We start from the raw sequence: 14,158 nt of genomic DNA, 5'->3' as shown, positions 1-14,158 counted from the left end.
AAACTCCACAGTGCTGTGTAATTATTCTGGGCAAAGCAGCGGCTAATTATGTGGCCTTAAAAAATTACTCATGAACAAAGTACAAAGACTTTCACGGAACACGTATCTGTTTATTACCTACAATCAAAACTGAATCTGGGTTGTAAAAGAAAGCAATGATTCATACTTTGGTTTTATTGAGTCCTTACCGTTTACTTTACAGTAAACTATTTATGTATTTGTGCCGTCATTTTAGGTCATATAACTTACTGAAAATTTAGAGATGTTACAACTTCACTTTCCTACTTAAACATGTGAAATTAGTGAACTTTTGCATAAGTATGTTTGTATTTACCACTTTCATCCAAAAAAAGTCATTTATGAACTAAACAACAAGACTCTATTAGTAATTTAAATGTAGCTTAGTTAGCAATTTGGACTGTCTTCATAATTATCATCCTTCTACTTAAAGTAACTACACAGCACTTAAGAGCTCGTACTACAGGCTCACTCTGAATATCAAGAACCTGTTTACTGTATTTAGTTAAATGTCTTGGAACTTATAATCATGATGTCCAAAATAAGAGAAGCAGCAGCAACGTGTTTTTTGCTGCACCCAGACCCAGCTTGTGAATTTGCCTCTTCCAGTGTTTGAATGTAGAAACATCTCCCACAAAGTCTGCACAGCGAACTCTGATACATTACCGCTTGGCTAACTGCTAGCAAATCAGCTAGTATGCATGCAGATACATTAGTCTCATATCTCACTAAGATGTTTGCGATCTAGACTGTTCAGTGCTGTAATTTTTCTTTTTTTTCTTTTTCTAGCACTTACTACTTTCTGGCAATCTGTACGTATTCAGAGAAAATCTAAATTATGCACCTGTTAGCTCAGTTCCAGCAGATCACTAATTTTAATTGAGAATATTCAAGGTTTAATACTCTGATGTCCCATTGTGCATTCATGGATCTCTGTGTGGGGATTAGCCTACTGCATTTCTGCCAGAAAAATTTACACAACAAACCCCGTAAGGTGGGGGGGTGCGGGTAAACTACTCTGGAAAACACACACACATTTATTTACAAAAATACAAATAACTAACATATATATCAGGCATAACATTATGACCACCTCCTTGTTTCTACGCTCATTGTCCATTTTATCAGCTCCACTTACTATATAGGTGCACTTTGTAGTTCTACAGTTACAGACTGTAGTCCATCTGTTTCTCTGCATACTTTGTTAGCCCCCTTTTACCCTGTTCTTCAGTGGTCAGGACCCCCATGGACCACCACAGAGCAGGTACTGTTTGGGTGGTGGATCATTCTCAGCACTGCACTAACACTGACGTGGTGGTGGTGTGTTAATGTGTGTTGCGCTGGTCTGTGTGGATCAGACACAGCAGTGCTGCTGGAGTTTTTAAACACCTCAGTGTCACTGCTGGACTGAGAATAGTCCACCAACCAAAAATATCCAGCCAACAGCGTCCTGTGACCACTGATGAAGGACTAGAGGATGACCAACACAAACTGCGCAGCAGCAGATGAGCTGTCGTCTCTGACTTTACATCTCCAAGGTGGACTGACAGGGTAGGAGTGTCTAATAGAGTGGACAGTGAGTGGACACAGTGTTTAAAAACTCCAGCAGCACTGCTGTGTCTGAACATACCACCACCACCACCACATCAGTGTTATTGCAGTGCTGAGAATGATCCACCACCCAAATAGTACCTGCTCTGTGAGGGTCAAAGTGCACCTATATAGTAAGTGTAGCTGATAAAATGGACAGTGAGCGTAGAAACAAGGAGGTGGTCATAATGTTATGCCTGATCGGTGTACATATATATATATATATACACTGAGACTGATATATATATATATACACATATCTCTCTCTCTCTCTCTCAATCTCCTGTCTGATATACGATGGCTTTGGTTTTATTTTAAGAGGTTCAGAAAGACACATGCATTCATTTGCTGCAACTTATTTAGGAAGGCCACTCTCATTTAAGAGGGCCACTGGTGCAGTGGCATAGCCTGGATCAAACTCTGGGCTTAATCCAGTGACCTACTCAGAGAGCTAACTCCAGCTCCAGCACCTGTGCTCTGGGTCAGCTGCAGGATTAGCACATAGCCAGGGTCACATAACACAGTCTCGCCTCACAGCCCAAAACAAAACTCTATTCACTCTAACAATATCTATAAAAGAAATATAGCACTGTTACTACCGGAGGCATAATATTTTAAAATATATATGCGTGTTCAATACACTCACGAACAATAAGTCATTAGTGTACAATCAATTAAATTAACCAATTAGTTTTAATGCCTAATAAGGTGGACGGTGGAGTGACTCAGGCTGTCCCTTCAGGTGAGCTAATGCTTAAGCTAACACTTGTGAAAAAATATAAACGATGGCATGTGGAGGAGTGCATCAGTATTTATCTTTACATAAACTGTTTTTTAATCACTAATGCAAGCCCTGTACAGTTCTGTTTAATCTGACTAATTCATCAAGCTGTGGGCAGCTAAATTACAAAAATTTAACTAAGCTAGTTAAACTGATCTTATCACTGACATGTTATTACCTGTTATTAGATTCGACACTGTGAATATAGACCTCCATATAGTTTTATCCAAAACTCATCTCTTTATATGGACTAATTTCCTGTCGGCGCCCTTCACGCTGCCGGTTCGATGGAAGAAATATCACTTAGAGATGTGTGTGAATGGATGGGTCAATTATACTCTAAGAGGAAAAGAGGTGGTGCTCACCACATCCGACAGGTTGCCCCATGCCAGTTCAAAGGTGCCATTCACATAGCCAGCCTTGTGAGCGACATCTTCATAGAGCTTGGAGAGGGAGGTGGAAGCCGGGAGGTTGAGGGTCAATCTCTCATTGACTGTCTTGGCGTTGGTGGTGTCCTGGACTATACACAGCACTCTGGGCTCCTCAGCAGCACTCTCTATCTGCAGCACAAAGTACGACACTTTCACTTTAGTTGTCAACGCATAATGATTAAGGAAAAGGTCACGCCACTCCACATGCTGCTAAACAGGCTGCTGACATTAGTCATTTTAAGTTAAGGTGGCAGCAGGGGGGTGGAGTTCAGGCGACAGCCAACCTTCGAGAAATTCCTTGGGTCCAAGCCATAACATGACAGGGAGGCACACACGACACGAGGCAGGGGAAAATGGAGCAGTGATGGTTACGCAACTCAGTATTGATATGACCTACTGTAGCCCTGGTTACATTAAGCTCTTACAAGACACAGCTTACATGTTAAGCCTGGGAGCACGTTAGTATACCAAGAAATATGGCCAGAAGCTCAATTCTTAACCTTGTAAACACTACGAGGTTTCCCATAAAGTTGTAAAAGGCCACACTGATCTCAGGGATAGACACAACAAACCCAGGGGTTGGCCTGAAACATGCACAAGACAGCGTACCATTTAGCAAACTGGTAAAATGTCTCATCATGCCACAACCATTTGGAACTACTGATTATGTAACATGGAAAACACAGCCTAACCATGTAAAAGGTTTGATCACTGACAACGCAATAGAGCATAATGTCTGCTTGGTGATGACAGTGTGGAAATCGTAAGCTCTGTTTACAAAGCCAGAGCCATTTTCTTTTCACACAATGTCTCTGTTCCCTCAGACTGCTCTCCACTGCCAATCTGCTCTTGTTACCACAAGCGCCTCGGCCTCCAAGTATGACGCAAATAAAATATTTCTTGGTCATTTGGGGGACCGGCATCATGTTTATGGACAAGTACGAGAAAACAAGTCGCAGCAGAAATAATTTTGCTGGCATTTTGAGCCTTGTTCTCATGAACCTGCAGTACATTCACAGGCATTGGCTTGTTTTAAAAGGTTGAATACTCTCATCAAGAAGTGGAGAGCACAGGTTCTTGTCCTCACCCCAACCTTTACGCTCACTCATTAGTTTACAGTTAGTAACTACTTGTTTAATTAATGTGCTGGTGCAAATTCAGACACCATGCTGTTAACACACACAGAAACAACTCCAACACTCTCATGCCAGAGCTACCTGCGAGAACTTCTTCTTCATTTCCTCAAAAATACTCTGCCTGCAACTCCAAAATATACCCTGATGACAAAGCACAAAAGATAAAAACACTGAAAACATCTGGTCCAGAAGAGGACTACTGCACGAGGAACAAAATCACTTAAGCCAGTAGACAACTAAAGCTCTAATGGGAATCATATCACCCACACTGACCATTTGCACTTTAATGGTATTCTACATATTGCCAGCACACACTGAGGAAACCACTGTGATATTTTGCTTAGAGAAAAACACTAGAATGAAGCCCTAAAAGACCCACAGATGTCAACACATACAGGAGTATTATCAGATTAAGCGGTATTTTTATCACAGATAATATCTCTAGATGCTGACATGAAGCATGCTATGCTGGGCTCTGCCACCGTTGAACCTGGCACACAGAAAAGTCTCTAGGAAGAGGACGTGTGAAAGCAGAACCCAGTCACTGACACTGTGGCCTTCTATTTTCATATCAAAGTCCAAGAACTTAGAGCGGCAGGGATTAATCAAGCTGTATGCCACCGTCACTCATTTCACAGGTTGGATGTAGGTCGTCAACGCTTGTGCGCACAAGGTCTTGTGAGAGAAATCAAAAGCGAATGGTGGAACACTGGCTACATAAAAAGCAGCACCGAACACTTGGCATGCTGCTGAAGGCTGACAGACTGAGCCATAGGGCCCTCATATCCTGCTTAGCATTTCCAAAGCCTTTGAACATAATCAGAGTAATGAAATCAAAAGGCCCCCTCAACCAACAACTGTGCCCACATAGCATGTGGTGTGGAACAGTACCACACCAAAGACTAGAGCCCAATCCCATTTCACCCCCTGTCCCTACCACTTAGCCCTTACGCCTTCATTCTGCGCACCAAGGGTTGTAGAATATTAACCAACAAAAGCAATTGTTCAGCTAGAGTTATTAGTTTTAAAAAAAAAGTTAATTGAGTTTGACTTTATTTACAATAAACAACAGTTCCTGTTTGGTGTGTTTATCATTAAAGTTGAATATTTTTAAATGCATCCATGACAGTGCAAGAGGCAGATGGTTCTGCTAGACAACCCTACTAAAAATAATGCATGCAGCTTAAAATAGTGGTGTTCTGGACTCCATTCTGAGAGGACACTGGCAAAACTACAAACCACATTGTAAAAAGCGGCGCGTCAGAGTTGAATAAAACTAGTTCGATTGCTTGTTACCACATGAAGTAACTGGATGACTTGAAGTCAGTGGATCTGACGAGAAAAATAAAAAAGCAAGAATCCACATGGGATTGCACATAACTATTTCATCCACATTCTCCAAGAGAAAGTGTGATGCATGGCGGTGTGAGGAAATACTAGAACGCATACAAGGAACACGTTTTTATGTTTCAGTGCATTCATACAGAAATCAGATGATGTATGTGCTCATAAACGTGTACAAATCAAGTATTTTACAATAACATGGCTCCAGCTTTTAGGGCTGTAACTAACCAGAATTAGTCCCAGCACTTTCACAACCTTCAAGAAAGGTGAAAACAAAACAAAAAAAAAAATGCAAGTCTCATGAATACTCATTTACACATAACCCTACATAGTCTGGTTCTGTTGAACTACCAGCTTAGTTGATAGCTAAAAGGCTAATCTGGTCATATTCGAATAGGACTATCAGGTAATTACACACACAATATAATGTGCACATAATGTACACAACAACCAACACAATATAACCATGCAGGAAATGAAATCCAGAACAAAGTATATTTTTTTTAATCCAGTATTGTGGCATCGTAAAACTGTGCTGAAGAGTAAACTAAACACTGTGACATAAGTTTTACTCCAGCACGTGCCTAGTTGGCTTACACTTCCTACCAGATACGATCTAAAATAACAATAGCAGTGCTGTGCTGAAGAGTACTTAAGTAATCCATTAAGATTAAACAATAGGAAATGCCAAAATCAGAGAAAGACGTTGTATTAAGATATTAGAAGCGTGCAGAGCTGGGCACCATGGGGAAAAATGTAATATCACAACAACGCAAGACGTTTTTACGATACACAATATATCATTTTTTCCGACACCTGATAAAACAGAGAATACAAATAATCCCACGTTTAAAAAAATACTATATTGCTTTACATTACATACAATAGTAAAATTTCAAAAATTCAGTGGTATATTTAACATTTCACAGACTGCATTATATCCAACTAAACAGGACTAATTACGTTCTCTTTGTAGTGAGACATGCAGTTAGAAAGTGTTTTTAAATACTGCTAATATCTGCAACATGCTGAGAAAAGCATAGTGTTGTACTGCGACGTAATTTATCACGAAAACAATAAAACAATAAACATGGTCATATTGCTCAGCCTCAGATGCAAAGGTTTCTTTACGGTTCTGAATGCTGGAAAACCCACATTTGACAAACTGTGGCATAAAGGACGGGTAACAGCAAAGCAATGTGGAGCGAGAACACAACAGATGGTGTATGTGAATTGTGGCCTTTAGTAGCGGCAACAGCTCCCAAAATGTAAGATGGGTTGAATGGTGCTCCACAATTTTGAAAGATTCTGGCTTCTTACTTTACTTTCTTTGCGAGTAAAAGTTTGAAAAGGTCAAAATGCTTCCAGATTCATTCTCCCACTGCTTAAAAGTGACATGTTGAATAGGAAATTTCCACGGTGAGCTCTTTCACCAAGCTGCCAAATTTTTCGTTCAATCCAGACATACTGATAATGACCACAATAATAAAACCATTCATGAAACAATCTGCAGGGTCAGTACTGCCGTTCCTAAAATGCAACCCAAACAATAAAGCCTACAGCCTTTCACTCAGACACACATACGCTCAACAATTAAGTTCCAGGGAAGCTTGTGAGCACTTACGCTAATCTGAAATATAAAGTGCTCCCACCCTGCTGACTCATTCTACAGCACAAGCCCTCTGTCAAACTGCTTAAGCACTGGTAGCAAGTGGTCCTTTCAGTCAAGCAGCAGACGGCTATCTCTCTCTCCCTCCGTCACTTACACACCATGTCACAGGGCTCCCACATCCTGCTTCTGGTCTGAAATACACTCCATTTCAAATCACTTTCAGGCTTCAAAATAAACACAGAGATGCACACTAGATGGGTACACACGTTCATCTGTAGGACCTACAAAGGATATGCATTATTTTGCCAAAGCCGGGTTTGACAGGAGGACGGGGACATCAGACTTGCGAGCGGGTGCTGAGTAGAAACAATGAGTTGAAGAGCATCATTAAAAAACACAGTGTGGCAAAAATCTAATGTACAGTTTTCCTCTTATCCTAAACGTAGTCAAACACTCAAGACTCGTCTAGTATGCAAAGCTTTGCACTGGTGCTCCGCGACTAATGTAGCTACAAAGAATTGAAACTTAGTCACTAGTTTCAGCATCATGCAAACTGCATGGGTAAATATTCACACTAGTGCTAGGCGATATGAGCTCAAATCAATATCACGATTAATTGAATGTTTTACCTCGATTCCGATTAATGGATGATTATTTTGTTTTTTTGGGGGGGGGGTTTTGCCCTCATAGTTGACTGACAAGGTCTGTACTATAAATATGCTCTGCTTATCTTAATGTAAATCGTCTCAACAGCCAGATCGGAATTCCCTCGGCTTTTACGTCAATCCAACTCGACATTCGTCATAATTTTGCGCTGCTGAGACCAAATAAAAATTTGTGCTGATATTTCTGTACAAAAATTAGAAGAGACTCATCCCAAACCCTCCGTGTTTGAAGAGATTTTGAAAGAAATGGCCAAACGAGGCTGCAGCGTCAGAACTGTTAAAAGTCTGAAAGCAAAGTTTAAAGAATCCGAGGACACGAACCAAAGAAGTGACCGAGCCCTTTTTACGGCGAGCTGAACACATTCTGGGTGATGAGCCCAGCTGTCAGTCAGTGAAGCTTCATGATGGCTCCTGTGATGCTGGTGAAGATGAAGCTGATCCTCCGGGAGCGACTGGCGCTCGTTCGCGGTCAGGATTGTTTTCCTCTGGATGAGCCGCGTGAAGCAACGTGACACGTTGTTCTTTTGGGCATGCAGGTCAGTTTAGGAGCTGATCTGTTCAGACTGATGTTGCATACAGATCACATTTAAAAGATAATCTGAACAGCCAAACAAAAAAGTCAGACTTGGTGAGAAAATCAGATTTGGGCCACTTTTACCTGCTGTGTGAACACAGCCTAGCTTCCATGTCGCCGAGTGGACGTGGCGGAGTCACGTGACGATATGCGTGGTAGTACGTTTTTAAGGGGACAGTACATGAACACACAGAGTGGAGAAAGGATTAACAGAATTTTTAAAAATCTAAATAACTGACACGGGCAAAATTACGCCAGTTAATCACCCAGCCCTAATTCACAAACACCTCAAAACATATCGAGTTCTTAAGTCAGGGGTGTCCAAAGTCTGACCCCAGGGTCAAATGTGGCCCATGGGCAGATTTTAACTGGCCCACGGCTTCTGTTTGAGTGTGTGTAGAAGTGGCCCATCGGCCAATACGTTACAGTTTTCCTTTCACCTGGTGGTGGCAGCAGCACAGTAAAAACACAATGTGATGCACCGCAATGTGGTGACACATTTAGCTCAAGTTTAAGAGCCTTTCTTCTCTGACTAGATCTGCAGCGTAATTTTCTGAATGACGTTTAGCCAAGACTACAGCCACAAAGCGCAAACTTAACACTGAAACCTGGCGATTTTGGCAAGATGGTAATTTGAATACTTTTTCCATTGAGAGCCAAAGAATTTAATATCAACAGACATGAAACAAAGCATGGACATTATACAATAAATATTTTGGGGGGAGGAGGGCAGAGAAACTAAAGCGACTACAGGCTAACCGGGTCTAACAGCAACAACTTCGTATCAGAGCAAATTCAGTAGTTTAGTAAATATTAACCCTTTAATGCCAAAGAATAATGTGGCTATTTATGCTGCTTAATCTGCTCTTCTCATTAATAACGTGATTTCTAAACAATGTTGCTGCATTTGTTTGACATATAAAGAACATTATCTAACAAAAACTAGATTTTTGTTTAGATTGTCACAAATTATATTTTTGAAAAAGTAAACACTTAAATAGGAATATACTTAATAAATTAGTGACTTTTTGTTATTCTTAAACAGTTAAATAATGTTACAAACCCTTTTGAATCCAAATGGAACTGAATAAGCAAACCAACAAAGCACTGTTGTCAGAAGAAAACCTTGTATCTCCAAAATGGTAACTTTACAGGAGAAGGACTTTTACTGTAAGTCAATGGAACCAGATTTTTTTCCCCAAGTTTTTTTTGCCTGTTTCTTTTGGTCCATTCATCATGAAATTTACAGACAATGTAAAGGGCAACAGGTATTTTCAAATGTCAAAAAATGAAAAAAGGAAATATAAGGTTGTCTTCCGACAGCAGTGAAAAGAAACCTTGTGCATGTTTTATACAGTGATAGGAAACACAGAAAGGTCCAATTCCACACGCTGATGTGTTTTACTCTGACCAGCGTGAAACCATGGCTGTAACTCCTCTGGCAGCACATTTATGCGTGTTTAAGAGGCCTCTGTCATCATCATCAACACACTCAGTTCAATTAACTTTTCTATATGGTTACATTTTCCATATTTTGAAAATGTAATGTTTTGAATCATTAGTGAATTGTATTTCGGCCTGCAGGTATTTTGACACTGTACGATCTGACCCTCTTTGAAAAAGGTTTGGACACTCTTGTCTTAAGTAATCTCAAACAGAACTGTTTATGCACTTTCTGAACGTGTATAACAAGGTTTAAAAACCTTTTTCAAGCCAGAATGCACTTATTAAGGTGGTGTTTGTTGAGACTCACCAAATATTTTATAAAGTTAAATATGACAAACTTGCCAGACCCCTCAAGCTTTTAGTCAAACTCTACTCAATTTTACTATACCACTACACTATAATGTTACTATATCAACAAGAGCAAAAGTACATCCTGATAAAAACTTCAACATGCAAAGGTCTATTATTAGTGCTGCATTTCATTCAGTTCGTACCTTCACAATAAATACTGACCACATTACAACATTAATATTTACTTGGACATTATAAGTCTTATTTATATTTGTTTTAATCCATGTTGACAGCTTGTTTAGGTGACCGCTAGGGCTGTCAAAATGAAATCTGACATTTGAATATTCATTCAATTAAACAAAAAGGCACATTTGAATGCAGAAATTCAATTTCAGATTTGTAGATTGTAACTTACTCACATTATAACAAACAATGAAAACAAACAAAGGAGAATGTGACATTGCTGAACATAAATAAACAAAACAACTAATTACTTTGGCTAAATTGTAGCTGTATAGGGTTTTTACACACTTGCAAACATCTGACATGATTTTAGGGGTGATACATTTACTTTACAGGCAGACTTGAAAATCTGGTGTCTACTGAAGTTATTTATCTTAGTTATTTTCCTAAAATAATTAGATGGTCTTTAAAAAAAAATCCAAATAGACTTAAATATTTGACAAACAAACAAGGGGAAACTTTGAATTTGATTTCTGATCCCATCTGACAGCCCTAGTAAGCACTGTGCTCTGATCACCACTGGTGCTTCACCTGGAAATAACCAGTTAAATAGAGTGGAGTATTTGGTACAAGTTTCTAGCTGTATGTAGTTTGCAGCAAGCAGAAAAAACAGACTTGAGGATTTAATTGTGGGGACCTCACATCCCCTCCATCATTTTTCACTTAACACTAGATAGCTGAACTTTGTTCACCTTGTTTTTGCTGCACGCAGCAAGTAAAATGGCTTTAACTTCTGATATCCATCATTTAGCTGCGCTCTCATTGGAAAAAATGCATGTTATCCAGCTTCCCTACGATCCTTCCTTCCAACACTGCAACCCACAGTTTGAAAACCACAGCTAGGTAACACTTATCTATGGAAATGGACGAAAGCACATCACATAGCTAACCACAGTAGTAGCAGCAATGCTGAAGTCTGAACGTTGTCCGTACTTTTACTCATTTTAATAAACATACAACCAGTACGTCGCATAGCATCAGAAACCACTATATAATCTACATTAGCTTTGTTGTTACAGCACAAAACTACAGCAGTTTACACACCAAAGGAGTAGCAGATCAAATATTTGGCAAGCTAGGTTTACAGCTACCTCTGCCTTGACTGACGGACACCATTTGAGGTACGAAGAAAAACTTTAAATCTATATCCAAGCTGTAGGCTAGTCAGATCAGATCGTCACTGAACAGACTGGATTACTGAGTCTGTCCAGGGCAGATTAAAACTCAAGTATGTGTAGAGAAAACCTATTCCCAGGATCAGAAGCATGCCGTCTGTGTCCCAAGTGTGCACTAATCAACCTAAATATGAAATGCTGTAAGTGCTTTTAGATGTTTTGGTCCAAGCGTCTCCGCTGTAACGAGACAATGTGTCTGAAAGCGCTGCATGCTGACCAAGAATACCAACAGCGCACAGAGTTCTGTTAAACAGAAACAAGCTTTAAAGCCTATTTTCTCTGAACCCACATTTACTCTGCACAGGCCAGCTAGCCTTGCCCTTTCATCTGGGTAAACAGTCTTGAGAAAAAAAGGCCTCCCTAATACAAAAGGATGCTGACACCAGCAGAGGTTACCCAAACACAAAGGATGCAAAGCCACAAAAGAACACAAAAGCTTAATTCATATGCTAATAAGTGAGACCACTGTTTACTGTAAGATCTGTAACAATACTGTATTGAATATATCGCACTACGGAATCGCAAAAGACTACTTACTGTGTTGGCATCTTGAAAAATGAAAAAGTTATAACAAAACTGTGGGACAAAGAGGCGGTACACTTTACTCTATCTAGGCCGATTCGATTCATTTTCAGTTTAAACAGTAAAAGTAAGCATGGAACGCAACCGGAAGAAATAAAACAATTATTGGGATAAAAAAAGGTTCAAAACTGAAATTCACACAGACTTAAAGCAGATTTTTCAAATATCTTCAGTGTTATTCCCTCATTTGTCATCTAGTCCAAAACACTCAACCCATAATGTGCAGAAGTGACTGCATTCATATTCACACAGTTCAGAAAACTTCAGTTTTGGGCACCTTTACTTCAGTGCACACAGCTACAAATCATAAAGATGCAATATCATTAGGTAAATTATAAAGCATACACAACCATCAATTTAATGAAGGAATTTAAAAACACATACAGTGACTGAGAATTTACATTTGAACATTTCCGGTTACTGTTTTCTAGAGCAGGCTTTACCTGTGAACTCACTTTTTTTAAACACCACACAAGAAAGAAGAGAAATAGATAATAGTTTCACCTTTCTTGTGACAGCAGAGCATTATTTAGCTTACTATTGTAAAAATGCTTTAATTCAAAGCCAATAATGGATTATCTTGGCATGTTTACATGAAATAAAACATGCTAACAAAATGTAAGCTTACCATTGTGTTCACCAACTTAAGGAATCTTACATGGTCTTAAAACCTTAAAAACGTGATGTTGAAATCAGCAAAATAAATAAATAAACAAACATTTTCAGGCCAGAATCCACATATTAAGGTGGTGTTTGTTTCAAAACTCACCATAAGATAACCTTGTCAAGCCCTTCAGTCTTCAAGCTTTTAGCCAAACTCTACTCAATTTTACTATACTCTTGATCAACAAGAGCAACAGTACATCCTGATAAAAACTGTCAACATGCAAAGGCCTATTATTATATACACTACTATTATATACTTTGTAAGGTTGTAGAACAGAAAAATAATGGAAACACTTGTTCTGCATTTCATTCAGCTTGTACCTTCACAATAAAATACTAACCACATTACAACATTAACATTTACTTGGACATTATATGTAACGTTAATTCTGCTATTGGCTTGTATAATTCAGAATATCTTGGCACGTTTACATGAAATAAAACATGCTAACAACACGTAAGCTTACCATTGTGTTCACCAACTTAAGGAACCCAACGACATCTTAAAAATCGCGACGTTGTAATCAGCATATTTGCAAAAAGATATGAACAGTCCGGGGGTACAGAAGTTTGCCAAATAAACTACATCATTTTGTTACTTCAGCTCCATAACGTTGGCTACGCATCAGGAGGAAAAACATTCACAGCTAATCCTTCTTAAGCACTCTTAACTCGCCGCATCACAAAGTTTATCACTTCCACGACATTCAATAGAAGCATTCGCTCCCTTCAGCTACCTAACGACAATATGCGGCATTCAAGCATAATAACCATGTTTACTACAGGACTGACGTTTTCGCAGTTGATGTTTTCATGGTATAAACAGTTAAGCTACGCAGCAAATCAAATAATTAGCGAGCTGTGTTTACTGCTAGCCAGCAGCTCGGTAGTGGGTTAGGTTAGCTAAGCTAACTCGCAACTAACGTTAGCGCGGCATTACGAACCAAACTAACAAGCTTCTCTCGGATTCACGTTCAATATGCAGCCAGTATATCACACTGATAACGTCCAGCTATATCATATTTATTTTTCCCTTCGTGTCTTTCCCAGAAATAAAAGTAGCTACAATTTCCTCGACGCGAACGAAGCTGGCTAACGTTAGCTTACCAGATCATTTCTAGTGCAGGGCACTGGGTAGCTAACAAGCTAACAGGAGAGAACTCCCCTCGGTCCGAGCTGAGATGTTGATGGCGAGGCAATTAATTACGAAGTTTTTAAGAAAGTTAAGGAACGTCACTTAACTGCATAACGTATCGTTAAGCTCCCCATAAGTCAAACCCAAGTCTTCACATTGCTTGTTAACCCAGCTAGCCTCAACCTGCCTCGCTGTAATAACAGCGACTTGTTGTTAACTAGGAAGTCAGTTAGCATCCCAGGGCTAACTTAGCCGCTAACGTTGCTGGATCGCGAGCTAGCAGGCTAAGCACTGTGGGTGACGGGAGTCGTTGTCAGCAGGAAACAACATACATATTATTTGTGTTTCCTGCACTGTTTAGCTCGCAGACAGCCGCGCCAACACCACACGCTGGCGTTCGGCGATAAACCAGGCTTCACTAAAGAAGGATGCGGGGACTGTCAGTGTGGAAAACCCAGAGTCTCTCTCG

The 14,158-nt window shown here is 39.7% G+C and overlaps 1 protein-coding gene across 8 annotated transcripts in view; it reads right to left on the bottom strand.

Annotated features, from left to right (window-relative positions):
- usp47 (ubiquitin specific peptidase 47) overlaps positions 1-14,158 on the bottom strand; it is a 33,770-nt gene that overhangs the window by 19,292 nt on the left and 320 nt on the right. For 2 of the 8 annotated variants that reach the window (XM_036585988.1, XM_036585990.1), the window contains exons 2-3: positions 4,038-4,097; positions 2,755-2,949 (exon numbers count right to left, since the gene is read on the bottom strand). In XM_036585988.1, the coding sequence (XP_036441881.1) occupies positions 2,755-2,949; positions 4,038-4,097 (255 nt within the window). Of the gene's footprint in view, positions 1-2,754; positions 2,950-4,037; positions 4,098-12,657; positions 12,895-13,021; positions 13,298-13,661; positions 13,726-13,796; positions 13,972-14,158 lie in introns of those variants that run through there. The other 6 variants (XM_036585989.1, XM_036585994.1, XM_036585991.1 and 3 more) reach the window with 6 other exon arrangements.

Source organism: Colossoma macropomum, unplaced genomic scaffold, assembly GCF_904425465.1.
Source record: "Colossoma macropomum unplaced genomic scaffold, Colossoma_macropomum, whole genome shotgun sequence".
Taxonomy (NCBI): domain Eukaryota; kingdom Metazoa; phylum Chordata; class Actinopteri; order Characiformes; family Serrasalmidae; genus Colossoma; species Colossoma macropomum.
This window is presented reverse-complemented; position numbering and strand designations above follow the sequence as displayed.